The following is an 18,033-nucleotide window of genomic DNA, read 5'->3' on the forward strand; positions in this document are numbered from 1 at the left end:
AGTCTTCTTATCCCTCTTGGACATGTGACAAACCATGAAATCAGTACTTCTTGCAGGGAAGAATAAATATATAAACCAGTGATAATGAATAGTGACCTGGCTATTTTGTAATTAATTGGATGGAAAACTACTTGTAAGTTCAAAAATGCCACCATCTTACCTAGCAGGCTGTAAATCCATATCGTTGTTATCATTAACACAGGAAAGAATACCTCCTGGCTAGAACACATCTAAATAATCAAACCTCAGAAATATAAAAAAGCTGCAAAATCTATGTTCTGCTTACTCAGACTTTAAGTAACACCTCAGAAGTATCCCAGTTGTTCTCTGTTTCAGGTGTAGCAGAGGCAAGGATAGGTTTTACTAGGAATTCTCCCTTTCCTCCCCGCTCTCTGCGACTAATTATTCTCATATGTAGAACTAATGAATTATTTGCTTGGAATTTAATCTTTGTCTTAAAAGCCTCTGCAAACTGGCATAATTTTACAAGTTAATTCACCGGTTCCTCACTATTAGACAGAATGTTCATACAGAGATGTTTCAGTTCAGAAGTGTTTGTGTTCTGCCTGTTCTTGCTGTTTATCTTTTGCGTAATTTGCAACAGATTCCTATTACTATCTACTACTTGGGTGACTGAGCTTCTTCTGAGGCAGAAGGTGAATATGATGAAGTCATAAAGAGCTATTAGTTTTGTTTTAATACCTTTGCATGAATATAGGTGCAGCTAAATATGTGAACAAGGAGACACTGAATGTTCGCAAGTGTGTTTGGAAGTATATCACAAAGTACAAGTAAAAGGCACACACAAAACCACAAGGCAAGGTACAGAAATAATTCTCTCTCAGGTTTCATTACAGAAGGATTTTTTTGGTACATATATTACAGAGGCTAAATGTCTATCAGACATGGACAAGCTCAGTCTGGGGCAGAGTTATAAATCTGTCATCATTTTTTTAAAAATTCAGCTTCCGTATTCTATTCTCTTATTTTCCTCAGCAGTGAATTTCAAAGGATGATGACTTGCTGCACTAATAATCGTTTCTATTGATATGCTCTGAATAAAAAAAAAAAAAGCCAAACTTTTACAAAAGCATTAGCTTACTTCCTCTCTCGGAAATAGCATAAGAAAGATAAAGCAAAAGAATCTTTCCATAGCAAAAACTGCAGTAGGAACTCAAGTTTGATTAATTCAACCAAACAAATTTGTCGTAGTGCTAGAATAACTCAGTCCCTGGATTCAATAAATAAAGGACTTGCAACGGACTCTTGTCAGTGGTGCCTGGTGACAGGACAAGGGGCAACGGACACAAGCTGGAACACAGGAAATTCCATCTCAACGTGAGGAAAAACTTCTTTATTTTGAGAGTGCCAGAGCCCTGGAAGAGGCTGCCCAGGGAGGGTGTGGTGCCTCCTTCTCTGGAGATACTCAAACACCACCTGGATGCGCTCCTGTCCAGCCTCCTCTGGGTGACCCTGCTTTGGAAACTCTGAGAAATCTTCAGCATCAGCTTTTCAGTCAGGATGAGATGTTTTCCGGAGATGGTTTCTTTTTCAGCCATGTACTTACTGACATAGGCAGCAAGAACAATTTGGTGATATTCCTTTGACTGAATTAAAACAGGGGGGCAGATGAGGGGCTTATGGTGGTCTTCTCTGTCCTTAAAATCTCTGACAGTGAAAACTGAACTAGCTTTTATAAGAATTGCAACTTTTCTGTTATTCTTGTGTTGGAAGCTCAGCTTTGATACGGACAATTAGTCAGATTGCAAGTTTAAAAGAAAATATTTCATCAAGGTATAAATTTAGTGTTTTACATATGTATTTTTTCTTGCTGTCAAAGCAATTCTGTCTTGATGGCACAATTGGCCTGTATTTTCTGATGCATTCAAATGAAAAAATGCACTCAAATATGCCCAGAAAGCACAGAATTTACATAAAACCCAGTTTTTCTTACTTATTTTTTCTTTCACTTGAAAAGTACATTTACAGTGCAGGCTAACTCACTTCTTTCAGTGCCTGCATTAAAGTGGTCAATATACTCTATGAATATTTTTTCATTTTAGACACAAAAAATATTTGTGTGTATTTTTTCTCATCTCTTTCTATAAATATGCAGTAGTTCCATGATGGCTGAAAAAAGGGGTTATTAGATTTACAGCTTCTTAAAAGGAAAGTAAATTTGCGAGAGAAAACTTTAAAAACTAACTAAGTTGAAAAAAACCCATACCTATCAAACAGCAATTTCCAAATACTAATTTAGGCACACTGGTGATGTACAGGGTCTTTAAGAAACTGGGGGAATTTCTGTAGTCTTGTCCTCCTGAATGGTTCGATTAAGTTTCAAGTATGTTACATAAAACTAGTGCTATTATAATTTTTCCATTTTGTTTTTAATAAAAAATGGCATCTGCAAGAATGTCTCTGAGAGGAAAGGCAGTTCATAGGAGCTACATCTAACTGTCACCTATCACGTGTGTAAATCTAAACGATACTGAGGATAAGACAGGTTGGATCTTCAAGAGGAATAGGAGGATGCTGGAAAGTAGAAGGGTTGTACACGAATGTGTTTATCTGGGTTTTACTAATAGTTGTGGTCTTAAAAATACTGAAAAATATTAGTGCTGATTATGTATTACATAGCTTATCCTAGCCATGTTATTTGCTTGCTGTGTCCTTGACTTTTGCCTTCTGTGTTAATTTTGTAAATGAATGTTGTACTATATTTAACTGGGACCTTCAGTAAGATCTTTCAAGTTCTCTAATCTATTTACTTTCCTACAATCTTATCTAAGGGAAATCTTAATTGACATAGCTGTATGAATGACTTGACAAAGTGGTAGCTAAACCACAGTCCACAGGTTGCCTTGGACTTAATTCTCACAGTACTCTACTCTGTAACCGAAACAGATACCAATGTGCCTTGCAAAAGCAAAGTGATTGCAGATGCTATGTATCTCGGCTAGATTTTTAGGATAATGATTCCTTCCACTAATAACTGTATCTGCTATCTTAATTGGCAATAAAAGATGTGCTTATTTGCTGTGTAATTGACTTATTTGTTTTCCCTGCTGTCATCGATTTATTTTGGGGAGGGGAAAGCGACAAGTCTTTGAATTAATTTGTGTCTCCCCTACAACTGAAAAGTCATGTTTTTAGGAATTACACCCACTATCTGCATATTTCCTCAAAATAGAGACCAAAAGTAGAGATATCTGGAAATACCACAGTAAGGTCAAATGTGGTATGAAAGTGTTTCTCTGAATGGTTCAAATGAGCCAGCTATGTACCTAAGTGACATCATCAAAAAGCAAAGAACACGGCCTGTTTCTTGGAATGTTTTTAAAATTTGCCTTGTGCTAAAGAAAACACTTATTGCATTTGGTCCAAATTTTGGGAGATTATTAATTTCTGGCAGATCTGGTTGTTCTAGGGCTGTATGCACATCAGGGGTTAAAGATAAACAACAGCATGCTAAAGCGGCTTATTTTTTATTTATTTTTTATGAGCAATGTTCTTATAATGGAGTACTGTCTCTACTTCTAATAAATAACACTCGTTTCCTGTCCTGCGCCTGTAACACATGACAGAGCATCGCTGTCAAGGGCTGCTGTAATACCCAGCTAGTCGCCCCCAGCTAGTCAACAGAGCAGAGTAGTTTGCAAATGAAGAGCATTTGTCTGAATGACATATTTCTGAATGAGAATTGCTTTGTTTTGCAGAGAGTTTGGCCGCTGGAAAGTGAACAATCTTGCCGTGGAAAGAAGAAATTTCCTTGGCTCCCCACTGCCACTTGCCCCTGAATTCTTCCGTAACATAAGGCTACTCGGACGCCGCCCGACCCTTCAACAGATCACAGAAAACCTTATCAAGAAATATGGGACACATTTCCTACTATCAGCTACCTTGGGAGGTAGGGTTAATGCCTGAAAAGATTGCGCATGAGTTCGGCATGACTGAAATGAAGGTATTGCTCACAACTGCTGTGTCTGTAAAACTGTGGTGGTCCCTTCAAGGAGCAGCTGGGCTGAGCCGCTCTCCCTGGGCTGGGCTTTAAAGCGTGGGAGCAGGTTTTGTTTACAAGCCTCATGCCTCTTTCTTCTACCGATGTTAAACTTTGCTTTATTAATTCCGTGCAAACAATTTAGTGAGAAAAAGATAAGAAATCCGGTTGCTAAGAACAAAGTATTTTCCCTGAGTTCCTGAAGTGTGTGCTCTTGGTCTTTTGGAGATGTTTCTCTGCGCTAAGAGGTCATTAAGGAGAGTGTCATTTTTTCCTGTAGGAAGCCCTTATAACTATTTACATAATAACAGATTACACAAGTATCTGGGCCCATTACAGTAGTGCAGAGATGAAGCAAGAAAACCAGTAACAATTAATTCCAAAAAATCTTTTCAGCGAGGAGACTTTTAAACTACTTTGACTGCTGGGAAGCCCCTATATTGTCACTCTACCCTTTTTAGCACTAGTCTCCAGTTAACCAGAGGGACTAAAAGTTTCAAAATGAGATAAGTCTTTGCTGTGCAATTCCTATTAACTTAATGGAATCTGCATCTCTACATCCCCACAGACTAATTTGGAAAGGGTATCCTCATGTATAATTGGGATCCAGTCACCAAACAGATTGAAGAAATCTAGTAAAGAGACCTAATGTTCAAGAGAGAGCTTAAATTGTTCTGAATGAAAGATAATTAGTGACTGCAATTACCCACCTAGGCTTTACAAAGTGAACTGACATTTTAGAAATGCAGTTTTATCCCTTGGTGGGTAATTATATTAAAGATAATTCTGGTGATTGAGTATCCTTCCAGCAGGACAGTCTTGTCAAAATCCTTTATTCACCTGAGGAATGGTTCTCTTTAATACATTTCATAACGGAATTCTAACCATATATTACGGAAATGACAGCCTGCCTATTCTCTTCTGGCTGATATCTGAGATCTGTAACAACTGAAATGGCTCACAGTAGCTCCATTTTGGAAAAGACCATTCTAGAAACAAGGTGAATTTCTGTTTTACTGTAGTTGTATAAAATAATAAAGAACTAATTCCTATCATTATTTTGGAAACTAGTGCTTCCACAGCAAATCCATCACCATTAGAATTTTAAGAACAAATTACATACGTTGACCAGCAATTTAGAGTAAAATTCACAGAGTTTCTTTTGATTACTTAGTATATTTTTTCCGTACAAAAAATATACTTTTTATGAATCACCATATGTTTTCTTGTGTACATAGCACATCTGAACAGTAAACTTCACTGCAGAAGAGAAAGAATATGTTTCTTAAATTATAAAGCATAGTAATAAAATATTTGGCTGCAGCATATATCCTAGTGTGAGAGTTATTCAGGGATAAAAGTTATTTTTTAGGATTATTAGTTCTTTGCTAATTATTAACTAACATAACTTTCAGTGCTAACAGCCATATGGTGAAATTCAATTTCAAGTTGAAATTGGACCTAACAATTTGGGGAAAACAAGCATAGCTCTCTTTAAAAGTACAAAGCACACTGATCACAAAAGAGCTACAGACTTGACACCTTATAGGAAGTATGTATATATGGAAGTATGCAAGGAAACTGGGGCAGGGTGCCCTTTTCTCATCCCTCTTCAGACCATCTCAGAAAGGCCCTATAATGAAGTAACTGCCACGTACAAAAATTTTCCACTCATAGAGAGACAGTGTGGGCTTCTGGTCTCTGTCAATGCTTAATGAAGTCAAAGAGAGCTTTGGTATTAACTTTGATGGGTTTTGATTTAGGTCCCTAGCCTCAATTTTCAGACGTGATTTCAGGCACACCTGCTGCCTTCCTTTATCATCGTATGGGTGTTAAGTACTCTGAAAAATTAGTTCAATTACAATAATTACAGGGAATTAGTAATTTCTAAGAATGCTTTCATGAGGTAGCTAATAACCCTATACTTTCCTGTATGCCTTAGTTTTCATTTTTGGGCTAGATTGAATGGGGATTCCCAGAGACGCTTGTCCACACTTTATTAACGTGTTTAGATTTTTTTCTTTCAGTAATATACTCGTACCTTCCCTTTAATTACAAATTGTTTTATTCTGAAAGCTTTGTCACATATGTAGCTCCCTAAAAGCAGAAGGCCAAACTGAGTGTGGTTAGTGCTTTTATTTAATGAATACCCAGTTATCTGTATTAATGGACATAAAGGAAGGCTTGGCAAACGAGTGATCCTGTGGTAAGATTTGTGTGCCTTTGTGATCATTTGGCTTTCATGAATATCCCTTTTTGACCATAAAGGGAACCCTTGTACATGGTTGTTTTTGATACGTTCCCAAGTCTTTATTCACAAACACAGAAATACGCTCCTCAAGGGCATTTTGAAACGACAATTTAGGGAAGTTCTATTTTTCTTACTGCCACAAGATAATGTGGAAAATGACATTCCTTACTGCTTCTATTTCTTGTGGAAGTTTTACCTTCTTGTGACATAAGCCAAATGCCTATACTGGGCAGCTTCATGCTGTGTGATAGGACTGTGTGTAATCCAGTGTTGCAGAGCAAGCACTGGATTGAGCAGTGGGTTCACGGGTGAGTTTCTATGCCTGTGCACAGGAGTAACTTCTGCTTCTGCTTTGACTGTCTGCAGTGTCAAATCTGCAGAGAAAGGAGAGCTGTGGCTGCTCATTTTTTTAAAATCTTGTGCACAAGCGGGGATGTTGTGTTGGGCTGGGCTGCCCCTAGGAAGTGAGGAGGTTTCCTCTGCTCCTCTAGAACAACACATACCCTGTTTGCTTTAGTGAAATTGCACGTTTACACAGCCCAGCCAACACTACTGGAACAGCTTTAGGGGAAAGGCAAGAAAGGGCTCACACAAGGGAACTCCAGCCTTAAAGATGAGAGAAGGAAGACTCTACTGGACACGTCCCTGAGCATCACAATTAATTAGAGTTGCTTTGAGCAGGGGATTGGACTGGATGACTGCCAGATGTCCCTTCCAGTCTAATTTACTTTCTGATTCCATGAAATGTATCTCTAAATTCTTTATCAGCTTTCAACTAGCAATTCCAAAAAGTAGATTCTCCTTTGAATGAGAGACAATACACAGTATTATTTTTTCTCCTTTTGTTCTACATTTATACTTCTCTCTTTTGCTTGCATACAGCATGATGCAATGAAGGTACAGCTTGTTGAATATACAAGAGCATCACTTTAATGGTTCACAAAAAGTAGTGTGCAGTAGTGTGCCTGAGAACTGGAAGTTATTGTGAATCCTAGGGCACTACTCTGGAATAAGTGTAGCAGGATGAAAATATCAGTGGGTTCCACTTCAAAAGGCATTCATTTTAATGCTGTTCCTACACTTAGATGTAAAGGCTGCTCAGCAAACCAATAGATTTGGTGCTGAGGAAATTACAGATAACTAACATACTGCAATGAAGAGATAGACCCTTGTTCTAGGCATTTGGGTGACGTGAGTCTGATTTAGGTGCTTTGCAAGATGAAGATATTGGACTTTGCAAATGAGTCCTCCTTGCATCTGGAAACATGGTAGCTGTTCTGAATAAACAGATTTGCAGGAGCTTGCCAAGGCTTCTTACAAAACTCGAACCTTTTCAGGAAATTGGCTAAATGGTAATATCAAATGTTTGATTTATTTTTGCTGTTATTGTCTGTCATAATTGCTCATAATTACCACACCATTAATACATTCACCTCTCTGTGTCAGAAAATCTCCCTCAGTAATGTTGAAGGCTTTGGGGATCAGGTTGGACAGGGCTCTGAGCAACCTGATCTACTTGAAGAAGTCCCTAGTCGTTGCGGGGGGGGGTTGGACTAGATGACCTTTAAAGGTCCCTTCCAACCCAAACTATTCTATGATTCTATGATTCTGTGATTCGATGATTTGCACAAACTGCTGATACAACCTTTGTTTTGTACAACACTTCTTTCAAGGTAAGACACAAACTATTGGCAAATAAAGGACGGAAAGTGCAGTCCTAAATGACTGATGTGAGAAAGAAACTTGAAAATTTAGTATCAGATTTTCAAATGCCCTGCTACGTATGTAAATTTTCCAGCATCTAGTAAATTTTTTAATATTATGAATGCTAAGGGGAAGAAAAAAAATGCAAAAATACATTCATTCTTTTCTCTCTCTGTCTACTGAATGAAGACAAATTTCAAATCCTAAACCAGATATTATGCATGGAATTAACATGAACTGTTATTCACTCAAACCACAGAAATGGTACCACATCTGGCCTATCATTAATTTATATACTATTTGAACCTGTGCACTTTCATCAGCATCTGCTTGAGTGTGGGAAAATTACTTCATAAAACCCTAATGGTACATTCTGTGGTCCATACATGAATAGATTTTCCACTAGCGCTAAACTATTTTTTATAAAAATGGAATAAGAATTTTTTTTTTTTTTTTACTATAATGTGTTACAGCTATTACAGCTGAGGTGTTCTGTTTAATCAGAAACTTCTGAGGAGTTTGTAGGCCAAGGACCATTATGTGTATGAAGACAGAGCTCTAAAGAGGTAACTGTGGATGATGCTGACATATATCTGCCTTTGAGTGGTATACCTTTATTACTGTTTTCTCACTTTCTGACATGAAGCGATGGGAACTGCTTGGATCACTGCTTTTTCCTACCACTACCCAGTCTACAGATGAAAATATGAAATATCAAGTCTTATGATCCTATCATCATTACAAAGATGTGGGTACAGGAAAAGAATATCTCAATAATTGAGGCAGAAAATAGCACTAAGTGTTTAAATCATATGAATATGTATTATTATGTATAACAAAATATATTTACTCCTTCGATAGATGGCTATATTTAGTTACACTTGTTACAGCATTATGCCAATTCTACCATGGCAGTGATGGTGATTTGCATTTTTTATCTAAATAACTCCTGAAGATATTCTTAAGATGCACACAAAATTAAATTCTAATTTCTGAATTAGAGAATGATAAGAGGGTTTTGTTTCGAAGGAACCTTAAAGATCCCTTTTTATTTTGAAACCTACCTGATTCCAGCCAGCATTAGCATAGTGCCTGAGAATACCAATAACGCACTAGGACCTGCTTGTTTGAGATGCCATACAGACACAATGCAGAGATTTTCCAGGAGAAAGACCTTCCTTCACATTTACACCAAAGGCCCCATCACTCCAGCTGAATGCTTTCACTTAACCTTGGGAGATGTAATCTGATGTGATCTGAGTCAAAGCAAGCATTCAAATTCATTTCAACCTGGTTGCAGAGCATGAAAAACAAAACGTATCTGTCAGGGAGCGGAGAGGGAGACTGCAGGGCTGGGGATGCTGGGTTATCCTGCCTGCCAAAGCGCACCCACCAGCAACTGCCACCGCAAGCAGGACTAGGATAATAGGATGATGTGATAGCTGTGAGGGGGTTCAAAGGTTATTTTCCTGACATTTTCTAATCAAAACAAAACAATGCAACACACAACGCCGTCCTTTTTCAAGCTATTTTTTTTTTAAATGGGATTTTTTATTCCAGTTCTGCTCTCCACCCCCTGGAGAACAAACATTTTTGATGGGAGAAAAATAAACAAACTCCGTTTTAATAATAAAACTTAACAGAATTCCATTGCAATAGAAGCAGTCCCACTAATAAATAATACAGATCAAAAGAGTTTACACCAGAGCAAGGTGGGGTGGTGTACTGGTTAATGAAACGTTTCTGTTTCAACCTCAAAATTTTTTTTCCATACTTTCCAGAGATTTCCTGCAACATTCAGAGCTTGTTGTCTTTTACCTTAAAATTCATTATAAGATATTTTTAGTGGAAAGCTGGTTGAGCTTGCAAAAGTCACTTAAATCTAAATATATTAGCTAAGACTTCTGGAAAAGGGGGAAAACCAGAAAGAAATCTCCTAGTGAAATTTTGCACCTTATTTGCTGGCCTGAACCAGTAACTGATAGCGCATTTACCCCTTGAGTTCTGATGTTGTCTGCTCTGATATGACTGTGTCTTCATAGCTCCGCAAACAGCTGTACAAAGCTCAGCCCCCCTGGCTCAAATCTCAGCCCATTGCATTGCTTTTCGTTACAGAGACATCTTTCATACTAGCTGGAGTCACAGGGCAGGTTTTGAAAAGGCAAGTTTTATTGCATAGGTACAGTTGAACACCAATGGTGCTGGAACCTAGGCTGAGTTTGGATGTAGCGTGGTGGGAATAAAGGCCCACCCGGCCAGAGAATCGGCACGACCTTCCGTCGGGGGACACAAATCTGCACTAATGCAACATCCTCGTGCCTGCCCTGCCAAGCAACCCTAGTCTGCTTTGCAGGAGGTTTTGGCAGCGGTTAAATAAAACGTGAACCTATGTCTGCTTATCACAGCAGAAAGATTTAGGTAACCGGATGGGAAAATCCTATTACTTCCAGAGGCAGCTTTAATTCCTTGTTCTTTGGAGTTCAGACAACTAATCCCTGCCTTGATGACTGCATGCACACCAAAAATGACCCATTATAAAACTGTAGGAGGAGAAATATAAATATAGTGGTGAAAAATGAGGTAGGCTCCAGCTGGAATAGCCAGAAGTCCTGGGCAGCAGCTGTCCCTTCCAGGATAAAATGAACATATTGGACAATCCCTGCAAGTCTAATTAGATAAGAGGCTCCTGGATACTGGCAGTTTTGCCTATGTAAGGTCCAAAAGGCCTGATTGTCCTCTGAATTTGTGAGAGATTGGTAAACACTGTAAGGTACATGGAACGCACTCCTCTCTCTAAACACAAATCAGTTTTGCAAGCTGAGGTAGCTGTGTGTCAAATTTGTCAACAGATGTGGTCTCCCTCACTGAGGCATGCTTTCTTCATTTAGCATTGCTCACCACCAAGATTATCTCCCTTTAAAGATGATGTCATGTTTTCACCCTCTACAGCTATGTTTTTTGGCCTGTAAACCCATCCAAAGCTGGCATCCCATCCTCTGAACGGGCAAAATGCCACTATAGCAGATGGGTGAGCGATGAAACTAGCACAAGTGGCAAGTCAGACTGTATCACAGTAGCTTCTTTTCTAGGAACAAGGAAACCCCATTCAGTGGAGTTGTTCAGCACCTAAAATACAGGTATAATGATATTATTCATTGATTCTTGAGAGTAATGTTGGAGAATGCAATTTATAAAACACAGGCTCAGAAAGTGAGAAAAGTGTTTTTGTAGTTGCTTCAGACATAAGTTGCGCAGAAGAAAATACTAAGTCAATAAATCACTTTTCTAATTCATTTCCTGAAGTGAAGAGTTTTGCCTAAACACATTACTGAATGAATGAATTCTTGCTTAGCCTGAAACACAGGCAAAACATATCCATGAAATAATCAATAAACATGGAAAATTCCTTAGAATTTAACAGCATCAGTAGATCTGATGTGGAATGGTTCTTAAGAACTTGCTCAGTCAAACAAATGAGATGTTGTTTTGGATACGTTTTCAATAATCCTACAGGAATTAAAATTTCTAAATTCAAGAGTATTTCTCCATGTCTTTTTAAAGAGAAAGGAAGTGAGGAAACCACAACATAAGATGCTGGAGCTTCTCTTTGCTTTCAGAAAAGCACTGCTACTTGGAAAGTTCAGAAAGTGTTATTTATGTTTCCCTTTTTTTAAAGAAACTGATTAGCATTCTTCTTTTTTTTTTTTTTTTTTAAAGGAAACAAAAAAATTAAAGTTGCAACTATTACTCTGGTTTCATTTTCTTTTATTCTGACATTAAATACTAAAAAATGAGTTTACTAGGCAACCTTGGAAATAAACACATTTTATACACAATTTAAATTTAATGTCTACAGAATATCTCTGTGTTGTTGGTAAATGGGAGTTAGTATAGCAGAATTATCCCCACTGTCATTGCATTCTAGGCATAAATTTGTCCTGTTTTATAGTTGTTATTCATACAAGGCAAATAATATATACCTAGAATAATATCTGTTGTCTGCGTGCTTAGGTGCTGAAGTATCTGCATCTGCCACCAGAGAAGGATATCTAAACGTTAAGCAACAGCTAGGGAAAACTTCAGCTTGCCACCTTATTTCTGGCAAAATGAGACTTGCAGATGATGTCACTGATGAATGCTGTGGTTTCTGTTTCCCTGCTCAGGAGAGGAGTCACTCACAATTTTTGTGGACAAACGGAAGCTGAGCAAGAGGTCAGAAGGAAGCGATCCCAGCACAAACAGCTCTGCGGTGACTCTGGAGACCCTGCACCAGCTTGCAGCCTCCTACTTCATTGACAGGGACAGCACACTGCGCAGACTCCACCACATCCAGATTGCCTCCACTGCCATAAAGGTAGGGTCAGTCCTCTAGGACCCACCTGCAGATGTGGTTCCGGATTCACTAGCTGCTTCTCAGGAGAAATTTGTTTCCAGTAGTAAAAAAAGATTTGTTAGAAAAACAGTATTTGTTGTTCTTAACTTTTTCACCTGAATCGAAGCATTAAATTGATAATGGAGGTTGTGGTTTAGAAGAAGGTCTAACACACTAAAGATATTACTCTTGATGACTGATACATAATTTGAATTATACAGATGGCCCTTATAGAAGTGCTTGGTCATTGAGACAATCTCCTCTACATATGTGCTCAGCAACTGCATTTATAGGCAGATGATCTCTGTGTACGGATGCACAAAGTTCCCTCATACTTCTTTTGTTTTTTCTTTTTTTTATTTTTTTTCTCTCAAACGTGATTTATTGTATGCCCGTGATTGAAACTTTTCTTTTTTTTTAACTGACCTTTGGAACAATTTGGAGCTCTTGGTTATGCAGTTTTGTAGAGGCACATGTTATTTTCTGTTAGGAACTTCTTTTAGTACAGTTTGTCAGTCAAAGCATCCTGCCTACTGCATGCTATAAGTCACTTATAGCCCCGGAGGATGCTTGACTAAGATCAGCGCCTCAGCAGGCAACATATATAAACAACATACACGGAGCAGCAACAGTTATTTTCAGCAGTTCTCTAGCCTCGTGTTGTTCATTTGAAATAACATCTCTCAGTCCGTTTCCAGCATTGAAGAGCAAATAAAATTTTAACTTGCCGTTGAATATGCATTAATTACGAAGCTTTTAATGCAAGATGTGATTTAAAATCCATTCCGCTCATTGGATCTTTCCACTGGTAACTAAGGTCTTCATTAAAGATCATCTGATGCCAGTCTGCAGTTTCCAGCTACCTTAGCTGTTACTCAAGTAACTATAAATTTACCTCCTTGGGAGTGCCAGGGCCTTCGCAGTGACAAATATACAAATGCAATTTGTGGCTTGGCAGGACCTTTCACTTAGGTTGCTGGTATATGGAGGATATTCCTCCTGTTTCATCCGTCATGGGCTGCTGATCCCAGCTCAGAGCAGGTCACCTGCAGGTGCAGGATAACATTTGGCTGTTCAGGCAAATGTTCAGGCACAGCCGAAAATGCAGCAGGACCAACACAGAGTCTGATCTCATCCGAGGGCTGCCCATCCGACCACACAGTCTTGCTGGAGACAATCGTAGTGCCCGTTCCCTCTGATCTGATTTAATCTCATTGTTTAATATGTAGGTGTATAGCAGCCTTTAAAACTAGGCTCCTTCCACCAAGGCACACACAAAACTTTCCTTCTTTGTTAAGAGAGTTGATGGCTGAAACCAGTGGCAACTGAAGTGACAGAACATAGGAATGTGGAGACAAAACAGCGTCCGAAAGAAATTTCTGCTTTCTCTTCACTGATTTTTTAACGTAAATTTGTGTCATAATGCAAAATTCAACCTTTCTTGCTAACAATTTACGTAGTGAACCTTTTGCATGTTCAAAGTTCTTTACAAACACCACAAAATGACTAAGTTTCCTCTCCACCCTCTCACTGCTCACCAAATGGACACAAATGCAAGCTCTAGTCCATCAGCAAATCTGATTTGGTTAATTGACTACAGCAGGTCTTTAGAAAACGATTCTCACATCAGATGCAACAGTGCAGATACATGAAAGCCCCTCTTTTTAGCTTGCTGTCATTGAGAGATTGGGAGCATTTGCATTACAAATTTCTATTGCCAGAACACTTAACTGAACAAAAGAACTGTTTCTGTTGAAAACTAGGAACACAAAAGCAGCAAGAGAAGGCATTTTTTTTTGTACTTTCACCGTACAGATTTCTGAAACACTGATGGTTTTGAACTGGAAAACCATCACATAAAGTTATATTTCAAGTTATAAATAATAAAGCGTATTTCAAATTATTTATTAAACCATATGTACTGTCATCCGAGTTAGACCATAGACTTACCATAGAGCTGCAGAGCCAGATCTCTGTGTTCCAGCAAATAGATCAGCTTGAGGGCTGATTCAGGAGAAGTGACACTCTGGGGGACGCTGAGGACCAAGTCGGCCACCAGCCCGCTCTATGCCTTCCCATCCTGGGCTGCTCTGGGGAGGAGAGTGAACCCAGAGGGTTTTTTTTTTCACTGTAAACTGCTGGGCAGCTTTTTAAGTCACAGGACCTTCTGTATCTGGCTTTACTCACCACAGCTCTGCTCAAAGCCTTTGTCCTGGTTTGAGGTAAAACAGAACCAACTTTCTGTTCAGTAATTTTACTTTGTAGCTGGGCCTCTTCTAAGTCTCTGAAATGAACAGCATACTGTGCAGAAACTGTTCATTCTCAGAGTGGTAGAACCTATGTTTATAGTTAAAGCTAAGGAATGGTATGCAGAGAGGCTTTTGCTTATACTTATTGCTAACTTGGTTATTTGCCCCCTTGGAGGGTCGGAAACGGAAAAGTGCAGAGGGGTCGCACCTGCAGGGGGAAGCGGACAGGACAGGTGACCCAAACCTGACCACGAGGTTTAGGGAGGGAGAAATTTTCCTTTTGGATGCATTGTAAATTGGTAACACATCAATAAGGTTTAATGATCAAAAATGTAATATTAATGTTATGGGAAGAGATATTTTCTCATTTACAGGAGCGTGAAACAGTAAGAAAAAACCTAAACATGCAGCAGTAGAGAGGGTCTTGAAGCTACCTTAAAGGCACCACTTAGAATGGTACAGGAAAGAGGATGAGCATTTAGCAGAGCAATAGCAGAGCTCAGTAATATGCTAGGATAGCAGTGAGCACCTCGCTCATTCACAAACTACCTACATTCAGTTCCTAATGTTTCCAGATTCTTCCTCTAGTGCTTCCTTAACAGATTAAAGTCTAAGGTCTTTACAGATGGGACGTGAAGAGGTATCCACTAAGTCTCTTGAGTTATAGAGCCAAATCAACAATAGACCAAGTATTAGGTGAGAATGATCAAGCTCAATCAGTCTTCTGGGGAAAAAAATTACCAGCAGTAAATATCTGTTTGATCAAATTCTAAGACTTTCTTTTTGGAAAGCAACACATAATGAAACACTTTTCTCCCTTATGTAATCAAAGCAATTAACAACTCTTACATTAATTAAAACAATTAAAAATTCTTAATTCAAATTCCTTGAGATATGTGATAGTTGAATTTTTTTTCTTACAGGTCTTGATACGTTATTTTGTGGGACTGATGCAGGAAGATAGTATTTTGATAGGTTTTATATTTAAGTTTTCTATCAAAACCCTAAGTTATGTCCCAAAGAAATGAAAGCATTAAGAAGGGAGAAGTGAGAATTAACATTAAAGTCTTTATATTTAATTCTTGTTTATCTAGTGAAAAACAATACCATTTAGAGCAAAATCTGTCAATGTGCAACATGAGGAAAGGAGTGGAAGAGACAGATGTGATGAATCTAGTTTGTTAATCAAATTTTTTTGTAATCAAGTTTGTAAGCTGGGACATAATTATCCTTAAAAATAACATGAGCTGATTGACTGATTGACACTTTGAATTAATCACATAGACAATACATTGTTTATTCCACATTAAAAAAAGGTAAAATCACCATGTCAGAACGTTTTCCAACTGAGAATCAGATGTCCATGGGAGCTACCTAGAGCCTTATCAATATTTAACTTAATTAAAAGTCCTTAATACATACATTCTTTCAATATTATTTTAATGCAAGTGTTTTAGTGTAAGTGGTTAGGCTCATATGCTAAATCAACAGTTTGCTGCCTCAAGGGCCTCACTGGAAACTCACCATGTGCCTGAGGTCTGCATCCAATTTGCATATACATTTAATGAATATACATCCTGTTGTGTTTGAGATATTACAGATCCAACATTACTTCCTTTGCATGCTCATTTTAGAAGCTTTTTCCTATGAAATTTTTTCTTCAGATGCAATGATGGCTGTTAGCTCTCACTATTAACATCCCTATTAGGATGTTAATCCTAATATGGGGTATGAGGTACGGGTATGCCGTCCTCTTGTTTAATAAAATCCTGTGCAATTGTGGAAGCAGAATACAAATAAAGTCAGCAAATATTTTTCTTTCCCTGTGTGGTATATTTAATGAACAATATTCTCAACTCTTCAAACTCAACGTCTTTCTCATTTCTGTACAGCCCTGCTAATGTGCACCTGTTGAAGATCTAGCTGTAGCTGGAGGCCCAGGGGAAGGTGAAATGACGAAAAACCTAGGACTATGCAATGACCCTAATCCATATAACTGACCTCTTTCCTTTGCTGATTGATGGATGGTCTAAACAAGACATGAAAGTCAAGAGTTACTGTAGTATCTGCTGTGATTCTGGCAACATCTCTTGTTGTTGCCCAGAAGAATGACGTTGGTGTACTACCATGAGATCATGCATCCATACTCCTAACAACTAATTAGGAGACCAATGGCGGGTAGATGGGAAAGGGCTGTGTATAGTATGTCTAGATTTCATTCTGCTTTCTGAGTCTAATGCAGTTGGGTGACAGAAGAATATTACTGCTTAAGTGAACTCAATCCCTGTTTTCTAGAAGCTGTAATTCCACCACTGTCACTAATGAACTTCTGCACTAAGTCCCAGCAATTGTGCAGAACACATAAGGAACACGGTGGTCGCACGGTAAATTAAATATTATTGAATACTCTCACTGCATTCTGCAAAAGGATAAACAGAGTTATGTTAGGCAAGTATAATACTGCCGGTTAATAAAGTGAGGTTGTTACAGTAGTTGTCTTTTGGAGGATATCTTCCTCCATTCCAGAACACGTTTTCTTTCAAGGGAGCTGGGGCAGGTGAATACAGTGCAGGTGTTATCTTAGGGTCCAAACAGCTGTGGGACAGCCACAGTGTAACAAAAGAACAGGGAACAACTGAAGAACAGAAGAATAAATTGAATTTTCCACCAGCTATTTACAGCCAGATTATAGCCCATTTATTCCATCTGAGTGAGAAAGAATAAACATCCTTGAAAATGCGCCCTCTAATTTCAATTACATTTTATTGTGCAATTCACTTTTTTCTTCCCAGAAAACACTTTTCTTGCTATGCGAGATTTAAGCACTTTTGTTGTCTCTGAAAAGTTTAGATTAAAATAGTTTGTAAGAACAGGGCCTCTATTGTGATGGTAAATATATCTGATTATCTATAATTAACCCATGAATGACTCATGGTGAGTTGTTATAGAGGAGACTTAAGTGTAATGAAATTAGTTTCTCACTCAAAACTCAGACTGAAATCCAGATCACTTTTTGTTTCTTTGTTTTGTCTTAAAAAGCTTCCTTGGTTAATTTTTTTTTTCATACCTCAGACTTGAATGTGTTTTTCTGTGAATTCAAGTAATTGCTGTAATCAAAAGTAGAAATGCTGAAATACTAGAACGCCTTGAACTTTTGTCAGACTTCAGGCAAATTATAAGTGTAGATAGTTTTCACAGTTTTGTATAAATAGCCGAAGTTTTGAAGCTTTTGAAATCTAGACCCAGAACCCTTCCTCTGTGTCCTCACTTTCCCCATTCAGTTTGTGGACAGTATTTGAGACTGTAGAGCTGAGAAACCTTGTAAATAACCAAAACTTGGAAGGCTCAAAATATTGTGCCCATCAAGAGCTTTAAGTTGTAAAATCACAGGGATGTGTTGACTCCATTGAAGAAATTAAGTCGTAAATGTAAATTTAATTAAACAAACCTGGGGAAA

At 38.2% G+C, this 18,033-nt stretch overlaps 1 protein-coding gene across 2 annotated transcripts in view; it reads left to right on the top strand.

Moving 5' to 3' along the window:
- The window catches only part of BRINP3 (BMP/retinoic acid inducible neural specific 3), a 192,342-nt gene that overhangs the window by 100,493 nt on the left and 73,816 nt on the right, over window positions 1–18,033 (top strand). Inside the window, exons 2-3 of one of the 2 annotated variants that reach the window (XM_074152178.1) lie at window positions 3,720–3,910; window positions 12,119–12,309. In XM_074152178.1, the coding sequence (XP_074008279.1) occupies window positions 3,720–3,910; window positions 12,119–12,309 (382 nt within the window). The remainder of the gene's footprint in view (window positions 1–3,719; window positions 3,911–12,118; window positions 12,310–18,033) is intronic. The other variant, XM_074152179.1, reaches the window with a different exon arrangement.

Source organism: Numenius arquata, chromosome 8 (assembly GCF_964106895.1).
Source record: "Numenius arquata chromosome 8, bNumArq3.hap1.1, whole genome shotgun sequence".
NCBI classification, from domain to species: Eukaryota; Metazoa; Chordata; class Aves; order Charadriiformes; family Scolopacidae; genus Numenius; species Numenius arquata.